Source organism: Dipodomys ordii, unplaced genomic scaffold (genome assembly GCF_000151885.1).
Source record: "Dipodomys ordii isolate 6190 unplaced genomic scaffold, Dord_2.0 Scaffold42, whole genome shotgun sequence".
Classification (NCBI taxonomy): Eukaryota; Metazoa; Chordata; class Mammalia; order Rodentia; family Heteromyidae; genus Dipodomys; species Dipodomys ordii.
In genome coordinates, this window is record NW_012267258.1 from 5,680,646 (window position 1) to 5,697,012 (window position 16,367).

Sequence of the window (16,367 nt, forward strand, 5' to 3'; positions counted from 1 at the left end):
CCCCCCCGCCCCATCCCTGACTGCAACAGGTGAGCATCTTCCTCTGCCATGTGCTCCTGTATGACCTCACTACAGGTCCAGTTGCATCAGGGCCAATCGACTGTTGCCTGAAACTTCTAAAACCATGAGCCATAATGATCTCAGGTTTTCTGTTACAGTAACACCAAGTGGACTGATACCTGGTGAACGCAGCAGAGTTCATAGAAAGTGGTCAGTGATATATTTTCGTTTTTGTTTTGTTGGTCGGGGACCCTGAACTCTGGGCCTAAGTGCTGCTCCTGAGCTCTTCAGCTCAAGGTTAGTGCTCTACCATTTGAGCCACAAAGCTACTTCCAACTTTTTCTGCTTATGTGATGCTGAGGAATAGAACCCAGGGCCTCATGCATGTGAGGCAAGCACTGTACCACTGAGCCATCTTCCCAGTCCCAGTGATCTATTTTCAAAGGAAAAGTTAGTTTCTCCTGAAACTGCACTGGAAATGGGGTGTGGGAAAGGAGGGCTCCAGGGATTCTGGCCTGAGCAACTGGTGAGCTAGAAGCCACCATAACCAAGGCAGGGAAGAGACGTCCAATTTGGACTGGATTTAAGAAAAAGTAGGACTTTGGGGAAGCAGATTTGAATGTCGATGCAATAAATACCCAAGCAGAAAGGGTGAAGGCAGTTGGAGCTACAGTTTGAGCTCAGGACAGAAATGTTTTTCTCTACTTTTTTTCAGGTGCAATGATAGGTCATTTAAGGGGATTTTTCTGCTATTTTGATGGAGGTACTGATTGCTTTTGCAATCTCCCATAGGTTTTAGTATGCTATTTACATTATCATTTGTATAGAACATTGTGTGTGTGTGTGTGTGTGTGCGTTCGTGTGTGCATGCACATGCATGCACTGGAACTAGGACTTGAACTCAGGGCCAAGGTGTTATCCCTCAGCATTTTTGCTCAGGTCTGGCATTCTACCACTTGAGCTACTTCTGGTGTTTATCAATTCCTGCCTGGAATGGCTGCAAACCATGATCCTTACATTTCAGCCTTCTGAGTAGCTAGGATTACAGGCATGAGCCACAGGTGTCCAGCTTTAAATATTTCAAGATTCCCTTCATTTCTTCATGGGTTCATTAGTTATTTGAGGTGCATTGCTCTATTTCCGTGTACTGGTATGCTTTTCCTATCCTAGTTTTATTGCAGAAAGGAGACTTGTGGAGACTTGTTTTGTGGCCTACCATCTGGTCTCTCCTGGAGAACAAGTTCCATGTACCCTTGAGACAAAGATGGCATCCACAACACTCCACCCAGCAGCAGGAGAGTCAATTAGGCTCATTTGGTCCTAGGTGAAATCAAACTCTGCCGTCTCTGTGTTGCTTGTTCTGTCTAGGTGGTTTATTCACGGCTGCAAGTGGGTGATAAGTATTCCCATTGCTACTGTACTGAAGCTTGGCTCTCTCTTTAGATTTACTAATTTGCTGAATATATTAGATGATCCAGCATTGGGTGCATGTATATAATTATTTCCTCTAGCGAGACTAACTCCTCTATCATTATAGAGTGATCTTCTTTGCTTCTCTAGACTGGCTTAAAAAAATAAGTGTTTTCCAGTCAGGGGCCAGTGGCTCATACCTATAATCCTAGCTACTCAGGAGGCTGAGACCTGAGGATTGCAGTTCCAAGCCAGACTGTGTAGGAAAGTCTGTGAGATTGTTATCTCCACTTAGTCACCAAAAAACCAGAAATGGGACTATAGCTCAAAAGTCAAAGTGAAAAAGTTCAGGGACAGTGCTCAGGCCCTGAGTTCAAGCCCTAGTACTGGTACAAACAAACCCTTCCTCTCCCCTCCTTCCACCAAAAACAAAAACCATTATGGTCTGGTGTTTATATTTCAGTAGCAGTTTTCCAAGTATCTTTCAAGTTTTGCTGTGATTCCTTTAGACATGAGCCTACTCATTGGTTCTTTCTGCTATTATAAAGTCTCTCCTCCTTTTAGTTTTCTTGGGCACTCTTTTCTCTCCCTGATAACCAACCACATGGTTGCCCTGCTGCACTTTGCTGTTTTTTTTTTTTAATTTAAATTTTATTTTATTTGTGAACATACTGCACAGAAGGGTTACAATTGCATGGGCAGGATAATGCGTACATTTCTTACCAAGCATTGCAGCCTCCTCCTTTGTTTACCCTTCTCATCCCTTCCCAACCTCCCCCCCACTTTGCTGTTTAAGTGAGCATTTCTTTGTTATTGATTCTGCCTGATACACTCTCACGCTTTCTGGCCCCTGACTTGAGGTCTCGCATCTATTATGGAAAAACGTCCTTTCCTCCATTTCCCATCTTATTATTCTTTGATTTTTGTTCAATCAAATTAGGAAGCCTCAGAATTTGATCGACGTTTCAATGTTAGCTACAAGAGACAGAAAACCTGCTGCGAAAGTAGCTTCACCGCATCCATTGGTAGTTTCAAAATAAGGGTTGATATACTTTTTCACACCACAAATTTTAAGAATTTTGTGATTGGGTAATGCTCATTCTGAAATGAGCTAGATCAAGAGCCCACTGATAGCTGCCAGAGTCATTTATTTTTCAGAGCTAGTTAATTTTAGGGACCATAATAACTAATTTAAGAAGTTGATGAATTATGAAAGTACAATAATTGAGTAACACTATGAATAAAACTCTTATGCCTATAAAAGTTTCCTGTGGGCAGAGGGCACTAACATCATTCTCCTTAAACCTTTCACCATTCAGTGCTCCAAATTAAACAAGGGGCACTCAGTTAAAATGTATGAATTCTTCTTGAAGATAACATCCTTTTGTACTTTTATAGCTCACAACCAAAGCAGAGTGCCACTGGCTCACCCTATAATCCTAGTAGCAGGGGAGGCTGAGATCTGAGGATTGTAATTCAAAGCCAGCCCAGGCAGAAAAGTCCCTGAGGCTCTTGGCTCCAATTAAGCAACAGAAATGGAGATGTGGCTCAAGTGGTAAAACACCAGCCTGGAGCAGGAAAGCCAAGCAAGAGGTGTGAGACCCTGAATTCCAGCCCCAGACCGGCACATAAGAAAATAAAGCATATGATCAAATTCTACCTAGAGCATTATGGTTGTGTACAGGACAAACCTAATTAATTTGTGGCTTAAAATCATTATATTCACAAGTAGTAAGGAAAGTATTATACATTTTAAGTCAAATTGGCAGTCAAATTAGAAGACCTGTAAATAAGCAGCCTTTAAAGAATACAATGTGTCTTGATCAACATCATTCTTTTCAACATTTTCACCCTTCCAATCCATCTCTCCCTCACTAACTTTTCCTAATTTTGTAGGAAATGTATTGATGTTTTGACTATATTTTCCTCTCCTTCTCTGATTTCGTCTAAGGAATTCCACCATTTGAGTTTTCCCTTTATACACTGTTTCCATGTCTCACCTCCATGACGATGATGAACGCTAGTTTGGCAGCGATCACGTGCCAGTAGTAGATGTTGTGTTTATACTCCTGCGGGTGACCAGGTGGATTTCGGAAGTCTCGGTACCTGGAAACACAACAGAGGCACACCACTCAAAAAGACAAATATTGCATGATTCCTCCCACATGCAGACTCTAGATCTTAAAGATCCACAGAGAAGGGAGTTAGGGTGAGTATACATCGAAGTACTTTGTATGCATGTATGAAAAACTCATAAACCCATTTAAAACTTTTCAAGAAGCCACTGGCTCATGACTGTGATCTCAGCTACTCAGTGCGCATGGTGGTTTGTAGTTTTTCACAGTGGGAGGTGGTAGGTAGGAAGAGTGTATTCTAGGTTGAGCTGGGTATAAAAGGCAAGATTCTTCCTGAAAAAATAAAGCAACAAAAAGGGCCAGGGGATGTGGTTCAAGTAATAAGGCAGTTGTCTAGCAAGCTCAAGGCACTGAGTTTAAACACGACTACTGCAAAGGTAATATAGCATTAGTAATAAAATATAAAATTGTGAGAAAGATAAAGGAGCTGGCAGGTAAAGAGTAATAGAGGGGTAAATATAATCAAAGTACATTAAATTCATGCATAGAAATAGCAAATAACATGTCTTACTTTGGACAAGTCATACACACAAATAAGAATAAGCTGGGCACTGGTGGCTAACTCCTGAAATCCTAGCTACTGAGAAGGGTGAGATCTGAGGATCACAGTTTGAAACCAGCCTGGGCAGCAAGCCAATGAGAAAGTCTTCAATTAATCACCAAGAATCAGAGGTGAAGGTGTGGCTCAAATTGGTAGAGCCCAGCCTTGAGCAGAAAGCAAAGGGACTCTGTTAAGATCCTACACTGTTAAGATCCTGAGTCCCAGTACTGGCACGTGTGCATGCACGCACGCACACACACACACACACACACACAAATACTGGGAGAAAAGTCTTTTTGGTGAAATACTAAAAATACAGTTCAACTTTTTTTTTTTGAGGGGGGTGGTCAGTTGTGGGGCCTGAACTCTGGGCCTGGGTGCTGTCCCTCAGCTCTTCAGCTCAAGACTAGCGCTCTACCACTGGAACCACAGTACCACTTCCGTTTTTTTTGTTTTTTTCTACTGGCTTATGGAGATGAGTTTCTTGGACTTTCCTGCCCTGGCTGGCTTTGAATTGTGAGCCTCAGATCTCAGCCTCCTTAGTAGTTGGGATTATAGGTGTGAGCTACTGGCACCGCGCTTCAACTTTTTAAAAAGTGATCTCTGAGGCAGTCTTGTAAATTAGATTTCCTTGTAAAGCTTGATGTAGCAACAAAACTCTTAAAAAGTACTCCAATAATAGGTTGGTAGACATGTACTCAGAAACTGACATTACAGATGGACTCTGTATGATAAAGAATCCATCTCTGATCTTTTTATGTGGGAGGAGGACTTTTTCTTTCCTAAAGATGTAAAACAATTTAGCCTATTTGAGGCCTTGCACATTTTCTTAGCCAGCTCTGGGGTTTCACTTGAGCCACACCTGGATTTATGTCCCAACATCCTTAGGGTAGACACATCCAGGAGACCATGTCTCCCTACAGGATCTGTCTATGCTCATCATTTCTTAGCGCTGTGTTGTTAATGTCCTGCCTAGAATCCACAAGACTTACAAGGATTACTTAAAGCAAGAGTAAGCAGGTTCAGGTAGCATTTTTTCAAGTTAACAGTACTTCAGACCCATTTATTTTGGGCTTATTTGTGCTTTCTTCATTGTGGCTATTGAGAAACTGAATCAATGAAGGAGGTGAAGAATCAGACTGAAAAAAATTGTGAAGCCTCCTTTAAAAATTATGATTGGGGGAAAAAAAACAAAACAAACAATTCTATGACCAAAATGGTTAACGAACTATTGATGGGTAACTGAATTGGTGCATACCATCCATAGTTGATCTTACCAGCCATTAACACCAATGCTGAAATCTTTAAGATACTTTTTTTTTTTTTTTTTGCTGGTCCTGGGGCTACAACTCTGGGCCTAGGTGCTGTCCCTGAGTCTTTGTGTGCTCAAGGCTAGCACAGTACCACTTTTAGCTTTTTCTGGGAGATAAGAATCTCATGGATTTCTTTGCCAGGGCTGGCTTTGAACTGCGATCCTTAGATCTCAACCTCCTGAGTAGCTAGGATTATAGGGCTGAGCCAGTTCTTTAAGACTCTTTAAGAGAATAGTCCTATTTTGTTAATGATGTAAATTATTTTGGTTTCTAGAACTCATAAAGGTTCTGCTTTTAAGATGTCATAGACTTTTCTCTTGGATCCATCTCTCTGTAACCATTTTATAGATGGCTTTACAAATCATAACTGTAGCTATTTTTTTAAATTTTTGGTTGGCATGGGGCCTAGGTGTTGTCCCTGGGCTTTTTTGCTCAAGGCTAGGACTCTACCACTTTGAGCCACGGCTCCTGGTTTTCTGGCAGTTCATTGAAGAGTCTTACAAACGACTTTCCTGTCTGGGCTGGCTTGGAACCATGATTGTCAGATCTCTGCCTTCTGAGTAGCTAGAATTATAGGCGTGAGCCACCAGTACCCTGCACAACTGTAGTCTTTATTAACTTTAACATCTTACCATTTTTCTCAGTGCTGGCACTGAGGCTTGAACTCAGGTTCTAAGTGCTGTTGTTCAGCTGGAGCTCTATGACTGGAGCTAGAGCTCCCCTCTGCCTTTTTGGTGCTTAATTGGAGGTAAAAGTCTCACTAATTTTCCTATTCAAGCTGCCTTTAAACTGTGATCCTCAGATTTCAACCTCCTGAGTAATTAGGATTATAGGCATAAGGCACCCTCACACAGCTTTATGGGAAAAAAAAAGTCATGAGGAAAAACGGTTTCTAGCAGTCTGACTTAAATAATACCAGAGAGAATGACATCACAACAGTTTTTCCCGAGGAAGTTCACTCTTAAACAGTTAGCACAGAACTTGCCTGCACGTGGTATAGTTGCCAAGCCCAACATACGGATTGTCCTTCGCTTTGCTTTTGAAGTCCATAACATTGAAGATGGAGAGGGTGTTATTGATGTAGCCCTCCATGGTGTGTTGCGTGTGGTCCCCATAGGGAGGGACAGAGAAGGACCAGTAATAGACCAGGCGGGGGATCATGTCTGACGTGAAAGCGATGATCATGGCCTACATCGGGAGGAAAGCAGTACAACTTGTATAACTAGGGTTAATTAGCATGTCAAAATTACTGTCTCCATCAATCTGACTCAGAAAAAAACAAAACCTCAGACCCAAATATTTTTCTTACATACAAAATATATATAAATAGGGAACGCCATACAATTTTGGAGCAGAATTTGAGTGTGTGTGTGTGTGTGTGTGCGCGTGCGCGTGTGTGTGCATACATGTGTTGGTAATGGGGGCTTGAACTCAGGGCCTCATGATCTTGTTTGAATTTCTTCTCAAAGCTAGGACTTTGTCATTTAAGCCACAGCTCCACATCTGGCTTTTTGGTTTTTAATTAGAGAAGAGCCTCACGGACTTTTTTTTTTGGCCTGGGTTAGCTTTGAACCTTGATCCTCAGACTTTCTCCTTTATGAGGAGCTAGGATTACAGGTAGGAGCTACTGGCACCCAGCTTGATCCACAATGGTAAAGTATTATTATTATTAATATTATATATTCCTTTCTTTGGGCTACAATTCTAGAGAAAGGCCTACAGTTTTTAAATGCAAAGATCTGATATTTACTCTTTTAAAACACAAGCACCATTTATTCAGAATAATTGTAAACTATGATAATGATAACTGAAGAGTAGCTTGCATAAAGTATATGTAAGCAAATATTTTTCAGTAAGTTACATTTCTAGGGCTGACTGAATGTTCTACCTTGATAAAATTTTGGCCTTCCATGATTTAGAATGTTTGTAGATAGAACACTAACATCAACATTATGAGAACAATTTGGCTGTAAAAATTACTTTGAAGAATTGGCATAATACTGTTTTTTGGCTGGTGGCTTATCTAATGCTAGATACCCAGGAGACTGAGATCTGAGGATTATGGTTCAAAGCCAGCCTGTGCAAAAAAGTCCATGAGACTCTTCAGTTAACCAGGAAAAAGCTGAAAGTGGAGGTATGGTTGAAGTTGAAGAGCACTAGCCTAGCACTAATACTAGCCAAAGGAGATTGCAAGATGAGTTTGAGACCCAGGACTGGCCCACACCTATACACACATAAAAACCCAACAACTGTTTTTCAGTCGTCTCATGAAAACAATATACACTGAATGAAATTTTTCTTGATCTAAATTACAATGATGGCCTTCTAATTTTCCCAAGCCCCACAGACTCTTGACTTGTTTAGACAAGTCAACCCGTGACTTGATGTGTTGTAAATGCTCAGTATTTACTTGCTGCTTCATTAGAGAACATTAGGGCTGCTGCATCCACAATGCCAAGTGATGATATCATCTTTATTAGATCTAGTGTCTAGGCCTCCAAGCTTCCCAAAGATTAAACTTTAAAACACTATGGAAGTCACTGATGGTTGAATAACAGAGAGAGTTTAATATGTTCCTATACAAAAGAAAAATGCATAAGTCAATCACAAACCTGTATCTATATCAGGCAGAAGACCTCTTAAGATGGAAGGCCAGTATGAGTTCTATGCAACTCTCTAAAATTCTTTACTTGGGGCTTTGAACCCTCCAAAAAGTGAAAGAGGTTTGAGGTAAGGACAAAGGAGAAGCTCCACTTTAAGCCAAAGCTGTGGCCAAAGTACTATGGTGCCAGCAATAAGCAAAGAAAAAGCTAAGAGGCAAAGCCCAGGACCTGAGTTTAAGTCTTAGTACACATAAAGTTCCAATAAGATAATTCCATTGTTGTCTGACAAGATGCCTTTTCCTCCTGATTTGAGTGGCTTTGAGTGCAGTGCTAGAAGCGTTTCCCACGCTGCACTGCACACAATTTTCCGTTTATATAGAAATAAAACTGGTTTTCAATTGCAGGTGCTCTGGCATGATACAACATTGTCCATTCAGCTTATTTACTGAACCAGCAGCTTTTACAAGGAATGGTTTTTATAACTCGTATTGGACGCCCACTCTCCGGGCCTGGTACCTATTCTCTTCTTTGTTGCCATGAGGTTGTACTCATACACATAAGGCATTTGCTTACACATAGTAACGCTTGCAAACACATTTACAAACATATGCATGTATGCATATATGTACACTGTATTTGTACCCTAACAATGATGAAAATAAGGATGTCCACAGATTAATGAATGACAAATCTAATCAGCAATTTTCCTAAGAAAAAACCAAACTACTATTAAATAAGAACCAGTAGAGGCAACATGTATCTGGGTACACACACACAGTGGCCTTGGACACACAGCCAGCCCTTCCATTTGTGCTAATGGAATGCAGCCGTGACCTGGATACTGGGGAAAACTACCTAATTCAATCAAAGCAAAATGCTTTAGGGGTGGGGAGTTTGAGTCAATTGAATTTGCTGTTGGTCAAAGATGAAACAAAACAACCTTGTTAGTTTCAAACTTTGCTGCTGAAATTTTTCCTTCAGTATACAAATTTGTGTTCCTGCCTTGACTCAGTTAACTCTAGCATTTTGAACATGACAGATTTATTTATTTATTGGAGCTTGTACTCAGGCCCTGGGTGCTGTCCCTGCACTTCTTTTGCTCAATGCTACTGTTCTATCACTTGAGCCACAACTGTACTTCCAGCTTTTCTCTGGCACTTAGTTGGAGATAAGAATCTTCCTGCCTTTCCTGCCCACACTGGCTTCAAACCTCCTGAGTTGCTAGAATGCCAGGCTCAAGCCTGACAGATTCTTTTAGGAATATGGAATTTGAAAGACCTTGAACAATAGCCTTCATTCTGAATACAGTGGCAATTGGAGCTATGATCTGCGTGGGAGAAAAGATCCTAAGATACCCTATTATTTGGCTTTGGGTATGAATGTATGATACTCCAAGGAGTAGCAATGCAAAACAAATAAGTGGAGGGATTAGGGGAAGGGGTTGACAGCTGGGTTCCAGATAGCTTGCTTTATAGCATAGAACTAGAACCACAGTCTAAAAACAGTGAGTGATTTGGGGGTGGGGGGTGGTGTGTGTGTGTGTGTGTGTACGTACTGGGGCTTAAACTACTTATCTGGATGCTTCCCTTAGATTTTTTTACTCAAGGTTTTCACTGTACCACTTGAGCCACATCTTACTTCTGGCTTTTTGGTAATTCACTGGAGAAATGAGTCTCACAGACTCAAGATGACCTGATGTACCAGTGGCTCAAAAGCTCTGCTGGCCTTCAGGTACCACTCAATTCCGTTCTCCAGGAGCTCGTGGGAAAAGGATGGGGACTTGGATGGTTTGAAGAAATTCAACCTGGGAAGTCATTATTAGGAAAGCTGGGAGTGAGACTGGCAGTAAAATAGTGGATGTAGCCAGGCTTCGATGGCTTGTGTCTGCTAACCTAGCGACATGATTGAAGCCAGCCAGGGAAGAAAAGTGTGAGGCTCCTTATCTCTAATAACTTTAAAAAAATATAAAAAAGCCAGAAGTAGAGCTATGGCTCAAGTGGTAGAGCACTTGCCCTGAGCAAAAGGTAAGGGGCAGAATCATGTCCCTAAGTTCAAACCCCAGTACCAACACACACACAAGAGTTAGTACTTCTTGGGCTGGGAAGGTGGCTCAGTGGCAGAGCGCTTGCCTTGCATGCCTGAGGCCCTGGGTTTGATTCCTCAGCACCACATAAGCAAAAAGATAAAAGCCGGAAGTGGCGCTGTGGCTCAAGTGGTAGAGCGCTAACCCTAAGCTGAAGAGCTGAAGGACAGTGCCCAGGCCCAGAGTTCAGGCCCCACGACCGGACCCAAAAAAAAAAAAAAAAAGTTAGTACTTCTTAAGTCATTTCCTAGTAAAGAAGCAACCATGGTACCTTAGTAGGACTTTACCTAGTAAGTCACAAATAATTATAAACAATTAAAAAATACACTTTTAAAAGAATACCAGTTATACAACAGGTAACAGCTGTAGTGCTTATTTGATACTGCCTTGGCATCCTTAGCAAACGCCTTCATGCATTTTGTACTGAAAAGCCTCGGTCTACTTACATTGGTCACCACAGCCAGGATAGCTATTCCTTGCATGATGGGCTGCCATGCGCCGATGTCTTGGGCTTTTGCTGGCACCATGCGTCTGAACTGGGTAGTCAGCTTCCACCCATCCACTCTTATTTCCAGTATATTGTTCACCAAAGCCAACAGAGGAGCCAGTGGAAAAGAGGCCACAAATAAGGTGACGAACCCAAACTGAATAACTGTCAATGGAACAGACACACATCATGGAGGGAGAGATGGATGGATGGGAAGACAACATATTCTCTTTTTTAGTAGAGAAAGGCAGACAAAGAATCCAACCCCAAAGAAAAAACACATCCATAGCCAACAATAACTTAACAACACTGAAGCAACTGGAACAAAACACAAATGTGAACTCTCTGGAAAGATGACTAATGACAGCTTACCGGTTCCACAGATCTTTAGGTAACAGAACAATATACTGAGAAATCTAATCAACCATAATGACTTACTAATGATAAACTCAAGGTATTCTAAGTTTATTAACTTATAATATTTTTCCCTGTGCCAGTAGTGGGGCTTGAACTATGAGCATTGTCTCTTAGCTTTTTTACCCAAGGCTGGTGCTCTACCACTTGAGCCACAGCCCCACTTCTGGCTGTGTAGTGGTTTATTGGAGATATGTGTTAAGACTTTTTTGCCTGGGCTGGCTTTTTTGCCTGGGCTGGCTTTGAACTTCAATCTTCAGATCTCAGCTCCCTCAGTAGGATTACAGGTATGAGCCACAGGTGCCTGGCTAGCACTAAATTCTGATTGCTGAGATAATATTGGAAGATGATTCATGACAGGATTAGAAAAAGGAGACATGTGGTTATTTCTCTCAAGTAAAGAAATATAACAAGTGCATGTGTGAGAAGGCTATGCTTGGTGAATATTGGAGAAAATATGTTTAAAAGCAGCAAGTGAGTGTGAGTGCAAGAGCAAAGCCTGCTCAGAACTGACATGACTACAATCATAAAGGCACGTGGCTGGGTGCCAGTGGCTCAAGCCTGTAATCCTAGCTACTCAGGAGGCTGAGAGCTAAATATCACGATTCAAAGCCAAGCTGGGCAAGAATATCCAAGAGAATCTTATCTCCAATCAACTACTAGAAAACCAGTATTGAAGCTGTGGCTCCAAGCATTGGCCTTGAGCACAAAAGCTCAGGAACAGTGCCCAGGCTCTGAATTCAAGCTCCAGTATTGGCACACATACATGATAGAAATTGTCTTGAAGTCATGATTCTTCATTAGGAATTTTAATCTCAGTGTTGCAATCCATGTGGTCAAAGTATGTCTAGATATCAGTGGTAGCTCAGAAATTCTTAATCTGTTTTGAATGGCCTTCCTGTAGAATTGGGACAGCATAGATTTGGTATATGCCTAAGAATGGAGGAGAGGTGATCTTGGGCTTTTGGTTAGATAGGGAGCATGCATCTCTGTAGCCAGAATGGGCAAGGCTGTGGCAGGTCTGGCATGGCAGAATCTGGCACTTGTTTCTGATATACAAGATTGAAGGCACTGGTACAAAAGAGCAGAGGGCTGTGAGGATCTATCTGTTAAGTCACTCGGGCCAGGCAGGCCCAGTCAGACATTCAGAGAAGTTAGTAAAGGACCAGAGCTGGTGAGGTCAGCCTCAACAATGGTGAGCAATGTCAGCATCTATGTGGAACTCATCTAACCCTCATGTGCTTAGCAGCCTTGGGGCCAAGAAAGTGGGAGATCATGTGGAGTGGGTCAAAGTCAACCATGGTCAAAGGGACTAGTGCGTGATTTTCTGGGACGGATGGTCCCGCACAGTCTCCACGGTGGAGGGACAGGGCCTGCTGCAGCCAGATTTCTGGATTTGTTCATGAGAAGCCAGATATCGGGATTAGTTGAGCTTTGAAACCAGTGCAAACTCCCAAAGAGAAGAGAGAGGCCATTTATCATGACAACAAAAGCACATTTTAGGAATAAATTCAGGAGGAATGGTAACGCTGCCATGCGAACGGAAGATAAAACAATGATGTAGGGTCTTGATTGCGCAGGTTTTAATTTGGAGACATACCAAGATTCTTTTTTCCTCTGCAGAATAATTTAGGATTGTAACACAAAATTCAGATAATAATCCCAATGAGCTCTATTTGCTGAAGGCTAGTGCTCTACCATTTGAGTCACTTCCAGCTTTGTTGGTGCTGGAGATAAGAGTCTCTCAGAATTTCCTGCCCTCGCTGGCCTGGAATCATGATTCTTAGATCTCATCCTTCTAAGTGTCTAGAACCATAAGCATGAGCCCTAGCTCCAGTCAGTTCCTAGAAAGCTTGTAATGCTGGTTTTTTCTCCACCACTCATTCTCTTCCAGACAGCCTTTTCTTGGCACTTTTGCTAGTGATGTGCATACATTTAAGCTTATTAAGCAGTCATGACGTGACCAAACAGTCCCTTCTCCATGGAACCATTCCACCCCTGGTTTTTGTTTTACTTTAATAATTTTATTTATTACTTATTTATGTAAGTCATAGGCCTTGGTACTGTCCCTCTGCTCTTCAGCTCAAGGCTAGTGCTCTACTACTTGAGCCTCAGTGCCACTTCTGGCTTTTTTCTGCTTATGTGGTGCTGAGAAATCGAACCCAGGGCCTCATGCATGCAAGGCAAGCGCTCTACTACTGAGCCACCTTCCCAGCCCCTTTAATAATTTTAAAAAGCAAGTGAAGTTATAGAAGTTAAACAAAAACCTTCAGCTTGACACCAGAGGCTTACACCTGTAACCCAGGCCAGGCAGCAAAGTCCTAGAGACTCTTACCTCCAATTAACTACCAAAGAAAAGCCATAAGTGGAGCTGTGGCCCAAGTGGTAGAGCACTAGCTTTGAGCAAAAGAGCTCAGGGACAGTGCTCTGGCTCTGAGTTCAAGCCCCAGTATGGGCGCACACCTGCACATACACACATCCAGCACTGAACTATTTCCTCCACAGCAGTCCTCTCCCTATTTCTACTTTGGCTGTATAGTTCTGTTCCTCACCTGCCATGATTCACATCTTTAAATCAAATCTGCCTTCCTGTGTGTATGCCCACAACCTCTAGCTAAGCACCTGTTGCTTGTCTGGGTTACCTGTTGTACCTCTTGAAATATCTTCTCCCCATCAAATACAGACAGCATCCAAACTATCTTCCATTCTGCTGTCAAGAGTAATCTGAACAGCTAGGCCCTAGTGTCTGACATCTGTAATCCTGTCTACTCAGGAGGCTGAAAGCAGATGTGTGGCTCAGATGGTAGAGCACTAGCCTTGAGCAAAATAACTCTGGACAGTGCCAAGGCCTTGATTTCAAGCCTCAGGATCAGTACATACACACACACATAAAGAATAATCTGATCTTCTCCAGCACAAAACATTACACAATTCTCCTGTTTAGCAATACTTCAACAGATTCCTGTTTAAGAATAAAGTTCAAGGCCCCTGGCTAAGTATACAAGTATCATAACGATATGGCCCTTGTTTACCAGATATATTCTCACCTGTGGTATTTCTGTTGTCTACCTGAATTTTTATTTTTGTCAGTCGTGGGGCCTGAACTCTGGGCCTGGGCGCTGTCCCTGAGCTCTTGAGCTCAAGGCTAGTGCTCTACCACTTGAGCCACAGCACCACTTCTGGCTTTTTCTGCTTCCGTGGTGCTGAGGAATCAAATCCAGGGCCTCATGAGTGCAAGGCAAGCACTCTACCACTGAGCCACCTTCCCAGCCATCTATCTGAATTTCTTTGAAGTCTTTTGTATTTTAAATATCTCCACTTCTCTGTACAACATGCTTGTCCTCTTAGCCACATTTATCAATTTTTTTCTTTATTTCCAAAGTACGTTAAACATTAATAGATGGCTAGCTCAAAGCAGATGACAATGAAGTCTGAAGTTCTCAGAATGTCCTCCTTCAGTCACAAGAGTATATATAACTACAATCTAAGTTTTGTTGATGATATAAAGCTCAGACCAAATGTCCTTTTGTGTGTGTGCCTGTCAGTCCTGGCACTTGAACTCAGGGCCTGAGCACTGTCCCTGAGCTCTTGTGCTCAAGGCTAGAGCTCTACCACGTAAGACCCAGCTTTCACTTCTGGTGGTTAACTGAATCACAGGACAAAATCTAGCCCAGACTTCACTCTGCTGTTCAACACACAATAACAGACTGCCTACCCTCTCAGGAAATGATTCTGTTTTCTAAGTCATTAGGTATTATTTGGATCATTAGAAAACAATTTAACTAACATCTCAAAATCTGCCTAGAATTAGAATATTCTATTTTTTTTCTTTTGGAGTAGGACAAGGTCAAATGATTACATTCACAACTATTTGAATAAGTCTAATAAACAATGTCACACTGACTACTCTTTAAAGTACAACTCTTTTCCTCTCAGCACCTGACTTACCTAAGTACAGAAAAATAACTTTCATTCTGAGGGGTTTTTTTGGGGGTGAGGGGGATGGGATTGCCTAAAACAACAAATGAGATTTTGTGCCAGGATGTTATTAATGGTGATAATGGCTCCAAATAAGAAATTCTTAAAATGACCACTCATTTGTGAATAGTAAGTAGTTGTCTCACAGTCCTTTTAAAACACATAGAATAAATAAATAAATAAATAGAAAAGCTACACCCTTCATTAACTCAATCACAGGACACAGGCAAAAATGAAATTCCAACCATACTTCAGACTGCTGCAAAGAATGGCGATGAAAGCAACCACAAAAGGAACTTTTAACTCAGCAATGCCAGTAGTGGGGTTTGAGTTCAGGATCTCACACTTTCGCTTAGCTTTTTCAATCAAGGTGGATGCAGTACCACTTGAGCCACATCTCCCCTTCTGGCTTTTTGCTAATTAGCTACAGATCAGGGTCTCTTGGATTTGTCTGCCCAGGCCAGTTCTTTTTTTTTTTTTTTTTGGTCGGTCATGGAGCTTGAACTCTGGGCCTGGGTGCTGTCCCTCAGCTCTTCAGCTCAAGGCGAGCGCTCTACCACTTGAGCTACAGCGCCACCCCAGGCCAGTTCTTAACCATGATCCTCAGATCTCAACCGAGTGGTTAGGATTACAGGCATGAGCCTGGCTAATGCATAGTTTTTTTTTTTTTTTGGGGGGGGGTGCCAGTATTGGGGTTTGAACCTGGAGCCTGGGTGCTGTCCCTTAGCTTTTTTGCTCAAGATTGGTGCTCTACCACTTGAGCCACAGTTCCATTTCTAGCTCTCTGCTGGTTAAATGAAGATACAAGTCTCATGAATGCATTGCCTGCCTGGGTTGGTTTTGAATGATGATTCTCAGATCTTAGCTTTCTGAGTAGCTAGGACCACAGGCATGAGCCACTGGTGCCCAGCTTTCATGCATATTATTAAAAGCAATTATTTTATATATAGAATGTGACTTAATAACGCTCACTTTGTTATCTGCAGGCTTACAAACAGGAACCATAAAGAAGTGTTCTTACAAAAACTCTACCTCCTCTGCACAAATACCAGGCCTGTCAACCAAACTTTGTGCCTGTTTTTACTAGCCTTATAAAAACTATAATTCAACAGATTAAGCCAAAAGGACAATATGATATCTAGATATAATAGCTATCTCTTAGAACATGTGTGATGCATAATAGTAAGGTAGTGTTTCTTATGGAAGTCTATTTTGAGATCCATCCATTTAAAGACAAGTGAGAGCTTGAAATCAAGTTCAATGGGAGAGAGAAATGGAGCTTACACAAGCAGACAAGACATTCAGGAAGAAGAGCTTGTGCCAACTCTAATTCCAGACCAGCAGAACGAGTCTGTTCCCAAGAAGTTGATTTCCTTTTTGCATATTAAGTATTAAATATTTTT

The 16,367-nt window shown here is 41.9% G+C and overlaps 1 protein-coding gene across 1 annotated transcript in view; it reads right to left on the bottom strand.

The window, feature by feature from the left end:
* Ano6 (anoctamin 6) overlaps positions 1–16,367 on the bottom strand; it is a 121,389-nt gene that overhangs the window by 2,036 nt on the left and 102,986 nt on the right. Inside the window, exons 17-20 of the mRNA XM_013018717.1 lie at positions 10,945–10,957; positions 10,532–10,737; positions 6,385–6,587; positions 3,411–3,516 (exon numbers count right to left, since the gene is read on the bottom strand). Coding sequence (XP_012874171.1) covers positions 3,411–3,516; positions 6,385–6,587; positions 10,532–10,737; positions 10,945–10,957 — 528 coding nt within the window. The remainder of the gene's footprint in view (positions 1–3,410; positions 3,517–6,384; positions 6,588–10,531; positions 10,738–10,944; positions 10,958–16,367) is intronic.